The 21,923-nt window shown below is 43.3% G+C and overlaps 1 protein-coding gene across 6 annotated transcripts in view; it reads left to right on the top strand.

Moving 5' to 3' along the window:
* LOC134342426 (cullin-9) overlaps positions 1-21,923 on the top strand; it is a 318,694-nt gene that overhangs the window by 148,596 nt on the left and 148,175 nt on the right. For all 6 annotated transcript variants that reach the window (XM_063040545.1, XM_063040547.1, XM_063040543.1 and 3 more), the window contains exons 15-16: positions 10,759-10,930; positions 19,010-19,115. In XM_063040545.1, coding sequence (XP_062896615.1) covers positions 10,759-10,930; positions 19,010-19,115 — 278 coding nt within the window. The remainder of the gene's footprint in view (positions 1-10,758; positions 10,931-19,009; positions 19,116-21,923) is intronic.

The following is a 21,923-nucleotide window of genomic DNA, read 5'->3' as shown; positions in this document are numbered from 1 at the left end:
TCTCAGATGCACCCCTCTCAGTTCCATACCCTCCTGTCTTCATCTTGCAGCCCAGTTGTTGTCTTTCCTTTTAATCCAAATCTAACTGCTGCTTTCTTCTGCTGCGTTTGACAAGGACTTGATTGCTTGTTGGAGGGAGTGACCCCTCACTCCCATCTTCTTCAATAGACTGGTCGTAGATGTAGCAACAAATCCCCTTCATCCCGCTTCTACAGGGAAAATCTTGGTCTTCCAGCCATTCTGGGCAGCTTCATTTGCCAGTTCAGAGAACTTGGTCTTTTTCCTTTCATAAGCTTCTTCGGCACCATCTTCCCATGGTACTGTCAATTCCACAACATATGCCAGCTTGGCTGTTGTGGATCACAGGACCATGTCTGGCCGGAGTGTTGTAGCCGCAATGTCTGGGGGAAACACAAGCTTTTTTTCCAAGTCCACGTCCATTTTCCAATCCCGAGCAACCTGCAGAATGCTTACATCTTTTGATGTTATATGGTGCTCTGGAGGTCGGCCTGCTGGTACAAATCGTGTGATGTGGACATTTCCTGCCGATGTTTGTGGGAGAGCATTTGTGGTGATTCGACTCTGTTCCAAGATTGATGCAGCTGTCTGAGAACTTGGTTATGCCACCAAATATACCGCCCCTGGGTGAAGCTCGTGGTGCATCCTGTTAAAATGTGCCTTAGTGATCCAGATGCTTGACAAAGAGAGCAAGCGGGGTCTTCTCCCCACCACTGGTTCAGGTTCTGGGGTGTGGGTAGGAGGTCATAAGTGACTCTGATGACAAAACTTAGCCGAGATCCCTCCATCTCCCAGATGTCACGCCAGCTAAGTTTCCTCTTTTACAGGCTCTCCTAATTAGTCCATTGGCCCTGATTGGCCATTGACATGGCCCTGGCTTGTCACTCTGCCTCCTCCTGTCTTCTCAACTCCTCCACCACGAGTCATCTCTTCTGCACTGATGTTGCCTTGTGCCATTGAGGAGCCTTTGGGACAAGCCCGAGCCCTGCTCTCCCATGTTGGACTTGGCCAACCACATCCCTGAAGTGAAGAGCAGACTTAGCACTCTGAATGGCTTCACACGGGGTCCTTTTCCTCCCCATTGCCACACGGGGGCGGGGGGGGGGCACTGTTCGAATAACAGTATCTTCAGATTCAGTGAGGGTCATGACCAACCTTGGAGGTATTGGAGGCTTTAAAGTGCATTAAAGTGGATAAATCCCCAGAGACTGTCAGTGTTTGAATTCATAATTGGCTTAGTGCTGGGAAACAGAGGGTGACAGTTGAGGATTCTTTCTCAGACTAGAGACTTGCATCTAATGGTGTGCCACTGGGCTCGATGCTTGGACCTTTGTAATTTATATAAATGATTTGGGTGCAACTATACAAAATATGGTTAGGATGTTTGCAGATGATACTGAAATAGGAGTTGTAGATAATGTAGGTTATGAAACATTACAGAGACATCTTGAATAGCTAGGTCTGTTGGTTGGGGACTGGCAAAAAAATGTGAGGTGTTGCATTTTGAGCGAGCAAGCTAGTGTAGAACGTGCTGTGAATGGAAGGGCCATAGGGAGTGTAATGGACTAGAGGGACCTAAGAGTGCAGTGTATAGTTTCTGAAAGTGACAGTGGTGAAAAGGGCATTTAGCACACTAATCTTTAGCAGTTAGGGCACTGAGTACAGGGGTTGTGAAATTATGTTGTAGTTATATAAGACATTTAGATTATTGTGTACAGTTTTGGCCACCTTGTATTAGGAAAGATGTTACTAAACTCGCAAGAGTGCAGGAAAAATTTACCAGGATGTTGCCTAGATTTGGAGGCTTGAGTTATGAGGAAAGATTGTGTAGACGAGGGACTTTAATTCCTGGAATGTAGGAAGATGGAACACAAGAGCAGTATAGCACAGGAGCAGGCCCTTCACCACACAATGTTGTACCAAACCAATTAAATTAGTAATCAAGTGGCTAATATCCTTCTATTTCCCTCACATTTACATGACTGACTAAATGTCTGTTAAAAGTGTCTGATGTTTCTACCTCTACGACCACTCCAGACAGCGAATTCTAGGCACCCACCACTCTGTGGGAAAAGAAATACTTGCCTCTCACATCTCCTTTAAAATTAAGCCCCTCATCTTAAATGCATGCCATCTAGTATTAGACATTTCAACGCTTGGAAAAAGAATTGAATTGAAATAAATTGACTTTATTTCTAACATCCTTCACATGAGGAGTAAAAATTTTTACGTTATGTCTCTGTCTAAATGTGCAATCATAGTAATTAATTGTTTATAATAAATAGAACAGTCAGTGTAACATAGAAATACATGAGTTAATCAGTCTGATGACCTGGTGGAAGAAGCTGTCCCGGAGCCTGTTGGTCCTGGCTTTTTTGCTGTGGTCCCATTTCCCGGATGGTAGCAGCTGGAATAGATTGTGGTTGGGGTGACTTGGGTCCCCAATGATCCTTCGGACCCTTTTCTCACACCTGTCTTTGTAAATATCCTGAATCATGGGAAGTTCACAACTACAGATGCGCTGGGCTGTCCACACCACTCTCTGCTGAATCCTGCGATTAAGGGAGGTACAGTTCCCATACCAGGCAGTGATGCAGCCAGTCAGGATGCTCTCAATTGTGCCCCTGTAGAAAGTTCTTAGGATTTGGAGGCCCATACCAAATTTCCTGAGCCGTCTGAGGTTAAAGAGGCGCTGTTGAGCCATTTTTCACCACACAGCTGGTGTGTACTGATCACGTGAGATCCTCAGTGAGCTGGATCCTGAAGAACTTAAAGCTGTTTACCCTCTCGACCCCAGATCCATTGATGTCACTAGGGATTAGCCTGTCATCATTACTTCTGTAATCCACAACCAACTCCTTTGTTTTTGCGACATTGAGGGAGAGGTTGTTTTCTTGACACCTCTGCGTCAGAGAGATGACTTCTTCCCTGAAGGCCACCTCGTTATTGTTTGAGATTAGGCCAATCAATGTAGTGTCGTTGGCATGGGTGGCGACACAGTCATGGGTATACAGGGAGTGAAGGAGGGGACTTGGTACACAGCCCTGAGGGGCTCCTGTGTTGAGAGTCAGAGGGGTGGAGGTGAGGGAGTCCACTCTCACCACCTGCTGGCGATCTGACAGGAAGTCATATATTCTCTCTCCACTCTACCTGCTAGTCTTAGTCGTATAAATATCTATCAGATCTCCCCTCAACCTCTGCCGCTCCACAGAAAACACAGGCTTGTTCAACCTTTTAATTTTGCACGTTTCTAATCCAGGCAATATCTTGGTAAACCTCTTACGCATCCTCTCCAAAGCCTTGACATTCTTCCTATAGTGGGGTGACCAGAACTGTATGCAATACTCCAGATGCGGCCTAACTAGGGTTTTCTAAAGCTGCAACATAATCTACTGACTTTTGAACTCCGTGCCTTTACTATTAAATGCAATCACCTTATAGGCTTTCTTAACCACCCTATCAATTTGTATAGTCACCTTCAGGGATCTCAAGATCCCTCTGCTCATCAACAATGTTAAGGATCTTTACATTTGACCTACAAGATGCATCACTTCACATTTGGCCAGGTAAATCTCCACCTGCCATTTCTTTGCCCATATCTGCAGCTGATCTATCATCATATTAATGTGCCATGTCATATGATATGGGTGATCAGTGTCTTCTATCTGTCTTAAATCTGAGAAGTTCTGATAAGCTCTTCAAAGCTTTTGCCTGTCCATCCCTTGATGTAACTCATGAATGTCGTGCGCTGTTGATCTCTCCTGTCACTACAAGATGTTTGAACTTCTCTTTCTGCAGTACATGTTCTAAAAATTCCAATAGCTGTTTCCTGATTAATGATATCAGCTCTCTTCTTATGGCTTTTCACAACACTTTCTCATTTGTTACTTTGTCCTTCCATGATATTTTCATCATTCTTCTCAAAAACCACACTTTTGCAGTTTCGAGTCCTAGCTCATTTTGCTTTGATATTCTCCAGCATCCGCTTTCATTTGTTAGTGTGGAATGAACATAGCACAGCAACACTCTGATCTATATCCTGTTGTATCTTTTGCCAGTCTTCTACGCTATCCACAACAGCACTAATCTTCCTATCTTCTGTAAATTTACTAACCCACCCATCTACATTTTCATCCAGGCCATTAAATACATGACTTATAGCAGATGTCCCAGTACAGATCTCTGGGGAGCTCCACTAATCACAGACCTCCAGCTAAAATAAGTTCCTTCGGCCACTACCCTCTGTCTCCTATGGCAGCGGTCCCCAACCACCAGGCCGCGGACCGGTACCGAGCCATGGAGCATGCGCTACCGGGCCGCGAGGAAACGATATCATTTGGCGATATGAGTCAGCTGCACCTTTCCTCATTCCCTGGCACGCCCACTGTTGAGCCATTACCCGCGCGTCATCCATTTCAGCACGGGAAGGAGATCAACTCCTCGAGCTTGCAAATGACGGTGGGCTGAAAAGTCTGTTTGACATCACATCTCTGCCGGCATTCTGGATCAAAGTCAAGGCTCAATATCCTGAGATAGCCACAGAAGCACCGAAAATGTTGCTTCCATTTCCAACATATCTCTGCGATGAATGTAACAAAAACTAAATTGCAGATTAGACTGGACATAAGGAACCTCGTTCGAGTATCGCTGTCCCCCATCACCCCTCGATAGGACCGTCTTGTTGCAGGAAAGCAAGCCCAGGGCTCCCACTGATTCAGCGATATTGGTGCGTTGTAATGATTTTATAAGTTCATACGGGGAAAATATGCGCTGTGTTTAATATCCAAACATTACTTAAAATGTTATGATGCTATTGACTTATATAACCATATAACAATTACAGCACGGAAACAGGCCATCACTGCCCTTCTAGTCCGTGCCGAACGCTACTCTCACCTCGTTCCATCGACCTGCACTCAGCCCATAACCCTCCATTACTTTCCTGTCCATATATCTATTCAATTTTTCTTTAAATGATAATTATCGAACTTGCTTCTGACACTTCTACTGGAAGTTTGTTCAACACTTACTTCAAGCTCCCCTGATAAATGACTTATCGCTATATTCATGCGAGGAAAATGCGCTGTGTGTTTAATATTAAATTCGTTAGATAAAGCCTTTTAGAAACGAAATTGAGTGTATTAGCCACTTATCACCAATATTCCGGTCGTAATTAACACCCCCCCTCCGAACAGAATCACCAAAAACGATTTGTAGAAAAATAATCGGCATGTGCGCACATGCACAAATAACGCATGCGCACTGGTGCCCGCGCAAGGCTTCATGATCAATGTAGTCTTTCTCTGGGTAAACGCAACGTATTTGACTGCTACTCTTGTCCGTAGGCAACCATCCCGCCCCCTCCTCTCTCCCCCCCCGCCCCCCCCCCCCGGTCCGCAAGAATATTGTAAACATGAAACTGGTCCGCACTGCAAAAAAGGTTGGGGACCCCTGTCCTATGGCCAAGCTAGTGCTGAACCCAAATAGCCAATTCACTGTGGATCCCATTCATCTTAATCATCTGGATGAATTTCTCATGAGGGTCCTTGTCAAAGACCATACAAAAATCAATGTAAACAACATTTCACAGCTCTTCAAGGGTCACCCTCATCACCTCTGAAAACTCAATCAAGTTAGTAAGTCATGACTTGCCCTGCACAAAGCCATGCTAGCTCTTCCTAATTAGGCCATGGTTTTCCAAATGTTCATAAATTCTATCCTGAAGAATTCTCTCCAGTAACTTCCCTACCACTGATGTGAGAGTCAGGGTTATCCCTAGTTCCCTTATTGAATAATGGAATGACATTAGCTACATACCAGTCTTAGAACATAGAAATTTACAGCACATCACAGGCCCTTTTGCCCATATTGTTGTGCTGACCATGTAACCTACTCTAGAGACTCCCTAGAATTTCCCTAGCGCATAGCTCTCTATTTTTCTAAGCTCCATGTACCTATATAAGAGGCTCTTAAAAGACCCTATTGTATCTGCTTCCACTGCTGCCGGCAGTGTATTCCATGCACCCGCCACTCTCTGTGTGAAAAGCTTACCCCTGACATCCCCTCGATACCTATTCCCAAGCACCTTAAAACTATGCCCCCTCGTGTTAGCCATTTCAGCCCTGGGAAAAAGCCTCTTGTCTATCCACATGATCAGTACCTCTCATCATCTTATATACCATTATCAGGTCACCTCTCATCCTCTGCCGCTCCAAGGAGTAAAGTCCAAATACACTCAACCTATTCTCATAAGGTACGCCCTCCAATCCAGGTAATCCAATCTTCTGGGATCTTGCCTGTGGCTAGAGGATACAAAGATAATAGTCAAGGCCCCAGCAACCTCTTGCTCTCTCAATTGCCTGGGATATATCCCTTCAGGCCCTGGGGATGTCCACCTTAATGCGCTCATCACTACCTCTCCTTTATCTTGAATTGCCTTGGTATATCAATACTCTTAGCACTAATTTCCCTATCCTCCACATCCTCTCCTTAGTAAGTACTGATATAAAGTTCTCAGAGGACCTTACCCACATCCTCTGCATCCAAACAAATGTTTCCCCCCTTAATCCTTGAGTGTGCCTATCCTCTTTCTCTTGATGTGTGTTATAGAGTGCCTTGGAATTCTCTTTAATCCTACTTGCCGAGGACTTTTCATGCACCTTCCTGGCTTTCCTAATTCCCTTCTTGAATTCTCTTCTGGCTTCTTTATAATCCTCAAGGGCCCTGTTTGATTCCAGCTTCCTAAGCTTTACATACTTTTCCCTTTTCTTCTTAACTGAATTCATCATCTCTCTTGACATCCCAAGGTTCTCTTACCTTACTACCCTTGCCCATTCTACTTACTGAACATACCTGTTGTGTACTCTGTGCAGTTGGTCTTTAAATACCCTCCACCTGAGAGATGTGGACTTGCCCAATAACAGCTGTTCCCAATTACCTCTCCCTTGCTCTCATAATTTGCCCTGCTCTAATCTAATACTCTCCCACAAGGTCCATACTTATCCTTGTAGCTATCTTAAAACTTAAGGAGTTGTAGTCACTGTTCCTGAAATGTTCATCCACTGAAAGGTCAATCACCCACTAGGTCCAATACAGCCCTCCTCTTGTTGGATTATCTACATAGTGATTTAAGAAACCCTCCTGGGTGCACCTAACAAATTCTGCCCCATCTAAACATCTTGAACTCAGAAGGTCCCAGCTTATATTGGTGAAGTTGAAGTGCTGCATGCTTCAAGTTCTTAACATTAAAATACAGACACTTTAAACTATCCCTCTCATCATATCTATTACTTTGCTCCTGGTGCTTTTTACTGGTCCTGACATCTACCTCTCTCTCCATCCCTCCACTTTCTGGCCATGTGCTGTGGTTCCCATATCCCCACCAAACTGCGTTAAGCCCTCCTGAGTAGCACGAGTGAATTTCCCGGCCAGGATATTGGTTCCTGTCCAGTTTTGTTGGAACCCGGCCTTCTTGTAGAGATCACCCCTCCTGCAGAAAAGGTTCCGATTATCCAAGAACCTGAACCCCTGCCCCCTGCACCAGTTTCTCAGAGAGTCATTCAACTATACTATCATCCTATTCCTGCCCTGACTAGCACATGGCATTGGGAGTAATACAGAGATTATTACCTTGGAGGTCCTGTTCATCAGCCTCTTCCCTAACTCCCATACTTACTGTGCAGGACCTTTTCCCCTTTCTTCCTATGTCATTTTCCCCTTTCTTCCTATGTCATTGGTGTTAATGTGCACCACAACCTCCAGCTGCTCACCTTCCCTCCCCGAGTTTATTCTGCAGCCACTCTGATACATCCTGGACCCATCTGCAGCCACCGAATCTCCTGTCCATCAACTTAACTGTTGAGTCTCCTCTTACTATCCTCTGCCTGACTTTACCCTTCCCTGCTGAACCTGCGAGGCAGCCACAGTTGCCACTAGTCCGGCTGTTGTTGCTGTGCCTTGATAGGTTATCCCCACCCCAGCAATATCCAAAGGGAATATACTTGTAACTGAGGGGAATAGCCACAGGAGAACCCTGCACTAACTGCTTACTCCCATTACTTCTGGTTGTCATCCATCTACTGTCTGAAGCCTGTACTCTGGGTATGACTTCAGTAAAATTTTCATCTAGGAGTTTTTTCAGCCTCCCAGATGGTTCTGAGTGCATCCAGCTCCTGCTTCAGCTTCTTGACCTTGTCAGGAGATGAAGTTGAGTGCATTTCCTGTGGATGTAGTCATCAGGGACACCGTTAGATACTTTGAAATCCCACTTCTTACAAGAGGAGCATTAAAGTGCCTTAACTACCATACAGCTTACACTTGTTATACCTTTGGCTCTAACTCATTAAGCTTAAGTTCAACAATCAACTAAATGATTCCAAAAGACTCGGCACCCATAGCCTTTGCCTGTTGCCACCAGAGCTTGTTGAGACAAAGCTTCCCTCTCTATCTCTGCTTGCTCCCACAATGGCCACTCCACATACAACTTACTACTTTTAATTGGCCCTTGCTAAGTTACTAATAACCCAAGGAATCTCCCACTCCATAAACAAGTCCCGACAAGCCCACCCAACTTGTTTTTTAAAACAAGCACGTAAAGTCCACAAGGAATGTCTTTAACTCACTCTGCAATCTGCTCCACGGACAACTCCCAATAAGCCCTGCTTGCTTTTTAAAACTGGAGATTGAAGGGTGACCGGTTTGAGGTATATAAGGTCATAAGGGGCATAAAAAAAGTAAAAGCACAGTCTTTTCCCTCGTGAGGGGATGCTAAAAAGAGGGCATAGGTTAAGATCAGAGATGAGGGATTTAAAGGGGAATCAGGGCAGCTTCTTTGAGTAAAGGGTACTGTATATTTGGAATAGGCTGCCAGAAGTAGTGGTTGAGTTAGGCCCATTAGCAACATTTAAAAACCATCTAGATCAGTGCGTGGATAGAAGAGGTTTAGAGGTTATGGGCCAAATGGGCAAATGGGACTAGCTCACTCAAACAGTTGAGTTGAAAGGCCTTTTTTCCATGCTGTATGACACGACAGCGTATAGCATGGTTTTACCTGTAATATCTGTAATCAAGATTAACTATTCAGATTTGTGAAGGACAGAAATAGAGTTTGGATTTGACTTGTAGTTTTCAGTTAGAGAAATGTGAAACTGTTAGTATAGATTCCCTTTGTATTTTTATAGACATACTGGAAAAAAAGGTTACTGATTTTGTTGCTATTACTTTTCAGCTCTTACAGTTGGGCATATAAGAAAACCTAGGTTTCCAGTTAGTGACAAATTGGCAAGGCTTTACTGTTGCAAAGTCAATGTCTGGAGTGTTAAGTTGTAAGTAGGTTGGAAGATACTTTTATGACTGCACATAGCACTGAAAGGAATAAATACAAGAAACAAGAGTAAGGAAAGGAAATGGATGAAGTAATCAGTTTATTATTGTCAAATGTGCAGATATACAGTGAAAAATTATTTTGCAAGCCATCTATTCAGATCGTTTTGTCATTTGTGTACATCAAGGTAGTACAAAAATAACAATGCTGACAAGTTTAATAGTTATACATTGTGCCGTTCAGGTAGACAATAATGTGTAAGGGTCACAGGTGGTTGATGAGATCAACAGTTCATCTTTAGTAAGAGATTTGATCAAGAATCTTAAAACAATGAGATAGAAGCTGTCCTTGAACCTGGTGTGTGTGTTCAAACTTTTGTATCTTCTGCCTGGGGGAGAAGAGAGATTGACTGTAGTGGAAAAGGTTTTTGAATATGCTATTTCTTTTCTGAAGCAGCAGGAGGTATAGACAGAGCCAGGTGTCTCTATGAACATGCATGAAGTATCTCTAGGTTTGTCAGTGCAAAGCAGAAGTATAGTTTTGAGGGATCTCTCAAGAGAATTAACAGAACAGCATGTGACACCAGCAAGGTAAGATAATGTAGGTCTAAAATGTATCATCAGTCTGATGGAGTTAGAAGTGAAAAGTCTCTAAGATGTCCATGTGTTCACATTGTCAATGTACAATTTTGTTTATTACTTTGCAGTCGGTATCCTTGAGTATTAGAAGTAAAGCACCAAAAAATTACCAATTTGATAGCTAAATGGTGGGTTGTGAGGATACTTAGAGGAACTTCTGGATTGTTTGTTCTGTAGAAGAGATGTCCTAGGGAGTATTCTTGATTCTTAAGGGAACAGGTTAAGAACAAATAATAACCAGAAGTAGGTGAAGGAGAAAACGCTGGGATAGCCCAAGAATAAGCCTCCTTTGTCCAGCCATAATTAGTTGCAATATCTATGATTCTACATTGTAACAAAATGTTGATTTGGAGAATTTGTGTGGTCACTTTGAGTTAAGAATGAATTAATGATTATGAGATATTTTGAAAAATGTTTATTTCAACAGGGAAAATGGTGGCAGTAGGAACATTATTTCAGAGCAGTATACCAAAGTATTGGCATAAGTGTGTCTTATTTTGTGAAGTATTAATAAATCCTAAAGTAAATTCCTCATGTCTAAGGGCATATTCTTAAACCTAACAGTTCTGTGGTGTCATTGATGAATCACTGGAGCAGGGTTGATCTAGATTAGAAAGTTATGCAGACCATTTGATTTGATTCTTGTTAGTAATCTTTAAAATCTTCATAGAGTTTTTGGGAAACTTTATTCAATCCTGAATGTATTTGGATCCTACAACAATGTTCTTTAGCATACTTTCCTTGCCTGGCAGTTACTATGTTTCTTCCTTTCTTGCATAGGTTCCAATGTGGAGCTTAAAGAAGACAAATGTTGGGAGAAAGTGGAGGTGTCCTCCAATCATCACAGAGCAAGCAAGCTAACTGACAAGAATACCAAAACGTACTGGGAATCGAATGGTAGCACAGGGTCTCACTATATTAACATATACATGCACAAAGGGGTGGTTATCAGGTATGTCTCTGCATTGGCTCAAACTGGAGGGTTCAGTTTGCTTATTTTGTGTACTATACAGTGTCACTATTACACCATTTTAATGTACACTTTCTCTCCCTTTCTCTTAAAATTTTGAATCTGTCTTCCATGAAGGTAGGATTAAAAGATCTGTTTCTGTGCTGTACAACCCTATCTTTGTAACCCTTGATATGAAGGAGAAGGAATTGAACAATTGGATTTGATCAGCACATAGTAAGAGGACGAAGTAAGATGAGTAGCGTGTTTAAAGTGCTTAAATCACTAGGGTCCATTCTGATTATAATGTTAACTTTTGGCAAATTTGTAATTTAAAAAGAACTCCAGTGTACAGTTTGTCAACATTTACAGAAGTGCAGGTTAAAAATAAGCGAGAAACATAGGTAACATTTAAGTTCATTGTTATACAGGATGAAATCGGGCTGATTTAAGCTCAGCTTCCAGCCTAACCTTCTTTGCCTCAATGATTCAAGTGTTCTTCTGGACACTTGATGCTGTATCAGACCTGGCCTCTAGACTCTCATAATAAATCTCCATCTTGGGCAATGTCCTGGTGAATCTCCTCTGTGCCTTCTGTGCTGTTGCATGCTTTTTATAGTATGATTTTAATGACCTTTTATTACAAGGGAAGGTCTGGTCTGACCAAGTTGATTTAGATTTTTTTGAAAAGATATTAGTCAAGTTCATTAACACAATTTTGGTGAATTGTTTGACAAAGGAAAATGGAGATCTATAGGAACCAGGGAAAAGTATCAACTTATTTCCAAAATTAACTTGGAGGTAGAAAACCTAGTTTATGGTGGGTAAAGTTTTGTCATGTTTGAAGCATTTATATACAAATGCTTATGTACCCCATCACTAAAAGCAAATATAAAGGTTTAGCAATGGTATGTTGTCTTTCATTGCAAAAGGATTTGAGTAGGGGAATAATAAGACCTAGGAGCAAAATTATGCCCATTGAGTTTTCCACCATTCCATCATGGCTGATGTATTATCCCTCTCAACTCCATTCTCCTGCCTTCTCCCCATAACCTTTGACTAGATTAATCAAAAACCGATTGATCTCCTCCTTAAGTATACCCAATGACTTGCCCCGCACAGCTGTCTTTGATAAAGAATTCCACAGATTCGCCACCCTCTTGCTAAAGATATTTTTTCTCGCATCTGAGGCTGTGCCCTCTGGTCCTAGACTCTCCAACTATAGAAAACATCCTCTCCACATCCACTCTATCCAGACCTTTCATTCTTCTAAACTCCAGTGAGTACAGGCCCAGAGCCATCAATCACTTCTTATATGTTAAGCCTTTTATTCTTGGGATCATTCTTGTGAACATCCTCTATTTCCATTATCAGCACATACTTTCTTAGATAAGAGACCCAAACTTGCTGTCAGTATTCCAAATGCAGTTTGACCAATGCCTCATAAAGTCTCAGCATCACCTTCTTGCTCTAGTCCTCTCAAAATGAATGGTATCATCGCACTTGCTTTCCTTACCACTGACTCAATCTGCACATTAACCTTCAGGGAATCCTAAATGAGGAGTGTCAAGTCCCTCTGCACCTCTGATTTTTTGAATTTTCTTCATATTTAGAAAATAGTCCACACTTTTATTCCTTCTGCCGAAGTGCATGACCATATACTTCCCTACATTATATTTCATCTGCCACTTCTTTGCCCATTCCCCCATTTAAGTCCTTCTGCAGGCATCCTGCTTCCTCAACATTATCTGTCTTTCCCCCTTGGCCACAAAGTCAATCAATTCCTTCATGTAGTTCATTGATACAAATTGAAAAGAAGCGGTCCCAACACCCATTCCTGTGGCAACCCACTAGTCACTGGCAGCCAACCAGAAAAGGTCCTGCTCCTTACTCCCACACTTTGCCTCCTACCAGTCAGCCAATTTTTTATTCATTTTAGCATCTTTCCCATATGACCATGGGCTCTTTATTTTGTTAAGCAGCCTCATGTCAGCACCTTGTCAAAGGCCTTCTGAAAATCAAGTAAACAACATACACTGACTCTCCTTTGTCTATCTTGCCTGTTATTTCATCAAAGAATTCCCACAGATTTGTCAGGTAAGATTTCCCCTTTAGAGAATCACACTGACTTTGGCTTACTTTATCATGTGCCTCTTAAGTACCCTAAAACCTCAATAATAGGCTCCAACATCTTTTCAACCAGTGAAGTCAGGTAAATTGGCCTATAATTTTTTTTCTTCTGCCTCCCTCCTTTCTTAAACCATGCCAGAATCTAATGATTCTTGAACGATCATTACAAAGGCCTGTACAATTTCTTGAGAATGGTCCCCAACCACCGGGCCCCAAAGACGTGCTACCAGGCCACGAGGAAACGATATGATTTGGTGATATGAAATGATATGAGTCAGCTGTACCTTTCTTCATTCCCTGTCATGCACTGTTGAACTTGAACACCCCCCCCCCCCCCCACACCCTCGTTGGCCGGTCTGCAAGAATATCGTCAATATTAAACCGGTCCGCGGTGCACAAAAGGTTGGGGACCCCCTGCTCTTTAGGAACCCAGGGATGTAGTCAATCTAGTTCAAGTGACTTGTCTACCTTCAGGCCTTTCAGCTACCCCAAGCCTTTCCTTAGTAATAACAGTGACACTCACTTTTGCCCCTGACACTTGCATATCTGGTATTCTGCTAGTGTCTTCTGCAATGAAGACTGACACATAATGCTTAAGTTGCTCTGCCATTTCTTTGCCCCTACCCCCTATACCCCCTACCCCATTTTCTAGTGATCGATATCCACTCTTATCTCTCTTTTACTCCTTAAATAGCTGAAAAAACTTTTTATATCCTTTCTTATTTTATTGACTAGCTTGTCTTCATACTTTATTTCTTCTCTCTTTATGGCTTTTATATTGTAGTTATCTTCTGTTGTTTAAAATCTTCCCAATTCTCTGCCTTCCCACTATTTTTTGTTATATGCTCTCTCTTTTGCTTTTATGTTGTCTTTGACTTCCCTTGTCAGCCATGGTTGCCTCATCCTCCCTTTATTATACCTCTTCATATTTGGGATGAATCATTCCTTCAGTTTCCAAAATTTCTCCAGGACCACCAGCCATTGCCGTTCTGCTGTCATCTCTGCAGGTTTAATTGTGATTACTGCCTCCTAAGTGTTCCTTTACCTTGAGCTTCCTAATCAAATCTGCGTCATTACATAACACCCAGCCAATAATTGTAGTTCTCCTGGTGGACTCAGCCACAAGATGCTCTGAAAGGCCACCTTGTAGGCATTCTAAAAATTCCCTCTCTTGGGATCTAGCACCAACCTGATTTTCCCAATCTATGTGCTTATTGAAATCCCCCATGATTATTGTAATGTTGCCCTTTTCACATGCTTTTTCTATCTTCCTCTGTAATTGGTAGCCCACATCCTGGCTGCTGTTTGGAGACCTGTATATAACTCCCATCAGAGTCTTTTCATCCTTGCAGTTTCTTAACTCTACCCACAAGGATTCTACATCTTCTTATTCTACGTCACCTCTTTCCAAGGATTTGATATCATTTAATACCAACAGAATCATACCACCCTCTCTACCTTACGTGCCCATCCTTTTGATATAATGTGTATCCTCCCAACTAAGACCTCCTTTCAGCCACATCATACCTACCAATCTCTAAATGCTACAAGATCAACTACCTTATTCCATATACTGCGTGCATTTAAATATAGCATCTTCCATCGTATATTTATTACCCTTTTTGATTTTGGCACCCTGCTACATTTTAACTCATCCCATTGATGGCCCTATCATAATGCATGTGAGGACTGTTCTTCCTCACAGTCTCAGTACACACCGTATCTACTTGTATACAAACTGCCACATCCTCAGCCCTGAAACTAGTTCCAATCTTCCTGCCAAATTAGAGTAAACCTACCCCAACAACATTAGCAAACCTTCCTTCAAGGATAATTGTCTCCTTCTGGTTCAGGTGTAACCCGTCCTTTTTGTGCCGTTCATGTCTTCCCCAGAAGAGACCCCAACGATCCAAAAATCTGAAACCCTGTCTTCTGAACCAAATTTTCAGCCATGCATTCATCTGCCAAGTCATCCTATCCTTATCCTTACTGCACATGACATGGGCAGTAGTTCAGCGATTACTACCCTGGAGGTCCTGCTTTGTAACTTTCTGCCTAACTCCCTATATTTCTCTTCAGGACCTATTCCCTTTTCCTACTATGCTGTTGATAGCAATATGTACCATGAATTCAGACTATAAGCTCTTCCTTATTAGAGTGTTGTGGATCTGATCCGAGACATCTCTGATCTTGGCATCTAGGAGGCAACATACCATCTGGATGTTTCTTTCACATCTACAGAGTCGGCTTTCTGCTCCAATTATGGAGTCCTCTTTCACTACTGCATTCCTCTTCTCCTGCTTTTCCTTCTGAGCCACAGAGCCAGAGGCCTTGTTGCTGCGGCTTTCCTGCAGTAGGTTGCCCCCCCCTCCAATAGTATCCAAAGCGGTATACGTATTATTGAGGTGAACGGCTGCAGGGGTACCTTGCACTGGCTACCTATTCCCTTTCCTTCTCCTGACAGTCACCCAGGGACCTGCCTCCTGCAACTTGGGAGCTATGGGGAGATAGTCACCCCTATCTATCACCTCATTTTACTCTATGAACCAAAGGTCATCAAGCTGCAGCTCCAGTTCCTTAACATGGTCTCTATGGAACAACAGCTCAATGCACTTTGTGCAGATGTACTCATCAGGGAGCTTGAAGGTGTCCCAAATTTCCGACATCCTACACAAGGAATATTGCACTACCTCTGTATCTATTCTTAGCGCATTAACTATATATTAACTCTTAAGTTTTTCTGTAGTAACAGGGAAAAAAAACTTACTGGAACCTCTGCCTTTTGCAATGTACCTCTTCAACAATGGTTGCTCCGCTTACACTTCCTTTTTATTGGCCCTGTGCTGATTGCTGCTCACCAATATTTTTTTAAAATAAAGGCTGAAACGTACCTGAGCTCTTTTTGAACCACGTGCTAAAATAAAGATTTCTTGCTACATTGATATGGGGCCTTGTTGAGACCTCACCTGAATTGTGTGCAGTTTTGGCCCTCTAATTTAAGAAAGGATGTTTATGCCATTGAGAGTGTAGTAAAGTTTCACCACACTGATTCTTGGGATGTTGGGAGTTCTGTATGAGCAAAAGTAAGTTCAATATGTCTATATATGATCTATATCTCGCCATTCCCTACATATTCATGTGTATATCTAACAACCTTTTAATAGCCACAATTGTATTTGCTTCCACCATTACCCATGGCAGTGGAAGTTTAAAAGAATTTAACATGGCTGGGCAGGCCAGCTGTTTCCACTGGATGAGGGTTCACTGTTTCAGATTACAATGCAAGAAGTTTAAGGCTTGGATAATATATTTTTGTTAAAGAATACAAGCATGGACTTCACTATGACTGAGAGCAGCACAGGTAAAATTGCTGAAAATACTAAAGGTATATTTCTAGATGCAAAATGTATCATGGAGTTAAGGGGAAAGAGCTAGAATATGGTATTGACGTCAGTAATCAGCAATGATTCTATTGGACAGCAGAGCAAGCCAGAAGGTTAGAATGGCTCACTACCATGTGTGTAAAATATACTGGTCATTTTGGCTTAAACTTAGAATACTATTTAGTTATTGAAATGTAGTGCGGAGTAGGCCTTTCCGGCCCTTCGAGCCATGCCACACCACTAACCCTGATTTAACTCCAGCGTAATCATGGGACAATTTACAATGACCGATTAACAACCAGTACGTCTTTGGACTGTGGGAGGAAACCGGAGCACTCAGAGGAAACCCATGAGGTAACGGGGAGAAGAATAGTGAAGTTATGGTTGAACTGCATAAAGCATTTGTTGGGCCATGGCTAGATTACTGTGAATTCTGGTCATCATTGCCACAAGAAGGATGTGCTAGCATTGGAGAAAGTGATGAGTCAATTTATGATGAAAAATTTAGTTAAATAGATTTACTGGGGAGGATTATTGCAGAGTCATTGAGTCTTGTGGCATAGGAGTAGGCCATTTGGCCCCACTCATTTGTGTTACCAAGATACCAGGGTGCTCAAAGCCTGTGCCCCTCAGCTATGTGGAGTACTTCACCATGTCTTCGACCTGAGCCTGAGTCTCCAGAGGGTTCCTGTGCTGTGGAAGACGTCCTGCCTCGTCCCTGTGCCGAAGATGCCGCGCCCCAACAGCCTCAATTGACTACAGACTGGTGGCATTGACCTCCCACATCATGAAGACCCTGGAGAGACTTGTTCTGGAGCTGCTCCGGTCTATGGTCAGGCCACACTTAGATCCCCTCCAGTTCGTCTACCAGCCCCGACTAGGAGTTGAGGATGCCATCGTCTACCTGCTGAACCGTGTCTACGCCCACCTGGACAAGCCAGCGAGCACTGTGAGGGTCATGTTTTTTGACTTCTCCAGTGCATTCAACACCATCCGCCCTGCTCTGCTGGGGGAGAAGCTGACAGCGATGCAGGTGGATGCTGTCCTGGTGTCATGGATTCTTGATTACCTGACTGGCAGACCACAGTACGTGTGTTTGCGACACTGTGTGTCCGACAGAGTGATCAGCAGCACTGGGGCTCCACAGGGGACTGTCTTGTCTCCCTTTCTCTTCACCATTTACACCTCAGACTTCAACTACTGCACAGAGTCTTGTCATCTTCAGAAGTTTTCTGATGACTCTGCCATAGTTGGATGCATCAGCAAGGGAGATGAGGCTGAGTACAGGGCTATGGTAGGAAACTTTGTCATATGGTGTGAGCAGAATTATCTGCAGCTTAATGTGAAAAAGACTAAGGAGCTGGTGGTAGACCTGTGGAGGGCTAAGGCACCGGTGACCCCTGTTTCCATCCAGGGGGTCAGTGTGGACATGGTGGAGGATTACAAATACCTGGGGATACAAATTGACAATAAACTGGACTGGTCAAAGCACACTGAGGCTGTCTACAAGAAGGGTCAGAGCCGTCTCTATTTCCTGAGGAGACTGAGGTCCTTTCACATCTGTTGGACGATTCTGAGGATGTCCTACGAGTCTGTGGTGGCTATTGCTATCATGTTTGCTGTTGTGTGCTGGGGCAGCAGGCTGAGGGTAGCAGATACCAACAGAATCAACAAACTCATTCGTAAGGCCAGTGATGGACTCTCTGATGGTGGTGTCCGAAAAGAGAATGCTGTCCAAGTTGCATGCCATCTTGGACAATGTCTCCCATCCATTACATAATGTACTGGTCGGGCACAGGAGTACATTCAGCCAGAGACTCATTCCACTGAGATGCAACACTGAGTGTCATAGAAAGTCATTCCTGCCTGTGGCCATCAGACTTTACAACTCCTCCCTTGGAGGCTCAGACACCCTGAGCCAATAGGCTGGTCCTAGACTTATTTCCTGGCATAATTTACATATTACTACTTAAATATTTATGGTTTTATATTGCTATATTTATACTCTATTCTTGTTTGGTGCAGCTGTAACGAAAACCAGTTTCCCTTGGGATCAATAAAGTGTGACTATGACTATACCCATCTAAGCTGGTTCCATTTGCCCATGTTTGGGCTATTATCCCTCTCAACCTTTTCTGTCCATGTATTTGTCCAAATGTCTTTTATTTGCTGTGAAGATGACGGATGATATTCAACTCTACTAATTCTTAAATTTCTGGAAGTAGTAAGGAGGAAGGGCACTGGCACCATAGCAGAAAGGACAATAATCCATGGACATGGATTTGATTTAATTTGTAAACAGATTGGGGGAGGGGACCAAGCATCATTCATAGTCTGGAAATCCTAGCCTTCAGGGCTGGAGCCATATACCTCGTCCTATTTAAAAGGTTACTTGGATGAGCACTTAAAGAGTTGGGACCTACAAAGCCACAGACCAAGAACATGGTAGTGTGTTCAATCTAGAATAAAGATAGATCTTTACTTTGTGGTCACCGTGGATGTGCGCAAAGCAATTTCCTTTCTCTACTATAAATCTGTGTGATTTTGTGATACATTTATCTTTTTACAGACAGCTGACCTTAGTGGTTGCAAGTGAAGACTCCAGTTACATGCCAGCTCGTGTGGTGGTTATGGGTGGAGATGACCCCAGTAACATCAATACAGAACTAAATACAGTGAGTAGTAAGATGCAAGATCCCTATCCAACTGAATAAACCCTGTGAGGATATACGGTTGCAAGAGAAAGTTTGTGAACCCTTTGCAATTACCTGGTTTTCTGTACTAATTACTCATAAAATATGGTTGAATCTTCATCAAAGTCACAATAATAGACAAACACAATTTATCTAAATTAATAACACAAACAGTTGTTCTTCTTGTCAATACTAGGCACACCATTTAAACGATCGCAGTCTAGGTTAAAAAAAAGTATGTGAACCTCTGGGGCAATGCCTTCTACAAAAGCTATTTTGAGTCTGGTGTTCTAATCAATGAGATGAGATTGGAGGTGCCCTGCCCTATAAAAAAGACACACAAAATCAGGTGACTGACAGAGCCTGCTCTTCTCAAGATAGATATGTTTGTGTGTACTACGCCCTGATCCAAACAGCTTTCAGAGGACCTTAGAAGAATTGTAGAGATACATGAAGCTAGAATAGGCTACAGGAGCATTGCAGGGAAATGTACTATGGACATGTGGTCGATGTTTAGAGATCTCTTGCGGGATGTAAGGGATAAATTTGTCCCCGTGAGGAAGATAAAGAATGGTAGGGTGAAGGAACCATGGGTGACAAGTGAGGTGGAAAATTTAGTCAGGTGGAAGCAGGCAGCATACATGAGGTTTAGGAGGCAAGGATCAGATGGGTCTATTGAGGAATATAGGGAAGCAAGAAAGGAGCTTAAGAAGAGGCTGAGAAGAGCAAGAAGGTAAAGGAAAACCCCAAGGCATTCTTCAATTATGTGAAGAAAAAAAGGATGACAGGAGTGAAGGTAGGACCGATTAGAGATAAAGGTGGGAAGATGTGCCTGGAGGCTGTGGAAGTGAGCGAGGTCCTCAATGAATACTTCTCTTCGGTATTCACCAATGAGAGGGAACTTGATGATGGTGAGGACAATATGAGTGAGGTTGATGTTCTGGAGCATGTTGATATTAAGGGAGAGGAGGTGTTGAGTTGTTAAAATACATTAGGACAGATAAGTCCCCGGGGCCTGACGGAATATTCCCCAGGCTGCTTCACGAGGCGAGAGAAGAGATTGCTGAGCCTCTGGCTAGGATCTTTATGTCCTCGTTGTCCACGGGGGTGGTACTGGAGGATTGGAGGGAGGCGAATGTTGTTCCCTTGTTCAAAAAAGGTAGTAGGGATAGTCCGGGTAATTATAGACCAGTGAGCCTTACGTCTGTGGTGGGAAAGCTGTTGGAAAAGATTCTTAGAGATGGGATCTATAGGCACTTAGAGAATCATGGTCTGATCAGGGACAGTCAGCATGGCTTTGTGAAGGGCAGATCGTGTCTAACAAGCCTGATAGAGTTCTTTGAGGAGGTGACCAGGCATATAGATGAGGGTAGTGCAGTGGATGTGATCTATATGGATTTTAGTAAGGCATTTGACAAGGTTCCACACGGTAGGCTTATTCAGAAAGTTAGAAGGCATGGGATCCAGGGAAGTTTGGCCAGGTGGATTCAGAATTGGCTTGCCTGCCGAAGGCAGAGGGTGGTGGTGGAGGGAGTACATTCAGATTGGAGGATTGTGACTAGTGGTGTCCCAAAAGGATCTGTTCTGGGACCTCTACTTTTCGTGATCTTTATTAACGACCTGGATGTGGGGGTAGAAGGGTGGGTTGGCATTTTGCAGACGACACAAAGGTTGGTGGTGTTGTAGATAGTGTAGAGGATTGTGAAAGATTGCAGAGAGACATTGATGGGATGCAGAAGTGGGCTGAGAAGTGGCAGATGGAGTTCAACCCGGAGAAGTGTGAGGTGGTACACTTTGGAAGGACAAACTCCAAGGCAGAGTATAAAGTAAATGGCAGGATACTTGGTAGTGTGGAGGAGCAGAGGGATCTCAGGGTACATGTCCACAGATCCCTGAAAGTTGCCTCACAGGTGGATAGGGTAGTTAAGAAAGCTTATAGGGCGTTAGCTTTCATAAATCGAGGAATAGAGTTTAAGAGTCGCGATGTAATGATGCAGCCCTATAAAACTCTGGTTAGGCCACACTTGGAGTACTGTGTCCAGCTCTGGTCGCCTCACTATAGGAAGGATGTGGAAGCATTGGAAAGGTACAGAGGAGATTTACCAGGATGCTGCCTGGTTTAGAAAGTATGCATTATGATCAGAGATTAAGGGAGCTAGGGCTTTACTCTTTGGAGAGAAGGAGGATGAGAGGAGACATGATAGAGGTGTACAAGATAATAAGAGGAATAGATAGAGTGGATAGCCAGCGCCTCTTCCCCAGGGCACCACTGCTCAATACAAGAGGACATGGCTTTAAGGTAAGGGGTGGGAAGTTCAAGGGGGATATTAGAGGAAGGTTTTTTACTCAGAGAGTGGTTGGTGCGTGGAATGCACTGCCTGAGTCAGTGGTGGAGGCAGATACACTAGTGAAGTTTAAGAGACTACTAGACAGGTATATGGAGGAATCTATGGTGGGGGCTTATATGGGAGGCAGGGTTTGAGGGTCGGCACAACATTGTGGGCCAAAGGGCCTGTACTGTGCTGTACTGTTCTATGTTCTATAAAGACCTGAGTGTTCATCAGTGCACAGTAAGAGAAATGGAGGAGTTTCAGTACTGTTGCTACTCTCGCTAGGAGTGTGTATTCTGCAAAACACACACCAAGAGCACAACGTGCAATGCTGAGGGAGGTGAAAATGAACCCAAGGATAACAGCAAAAGACCTGTGGAAATCTCTAGAACTTACTAAAGTCTCTGTTCATGTGTCCACAAGAATGGTGTTCATGGAAGGACACTGTGGAGGAAACCAC

Source organism: Mobula hypostoma, chromosome 2, assembly GCF_963921235.1.
Source record: "Mobula hypostoma chromosome 2, sMobHyp1.1, whole genome shotgun sequence".
Lineage (NCBI taxonomy): Eukaryota > Metazoa > Chordata > Chondrichthyes > Myliobatiformes > Myliobatidae > Mobula > Mobula hypostoma.
Note: the sequence above shows the minus strand (reverse complement) of the source record. Positions and strands in the feature narration are given on the sequence as shown.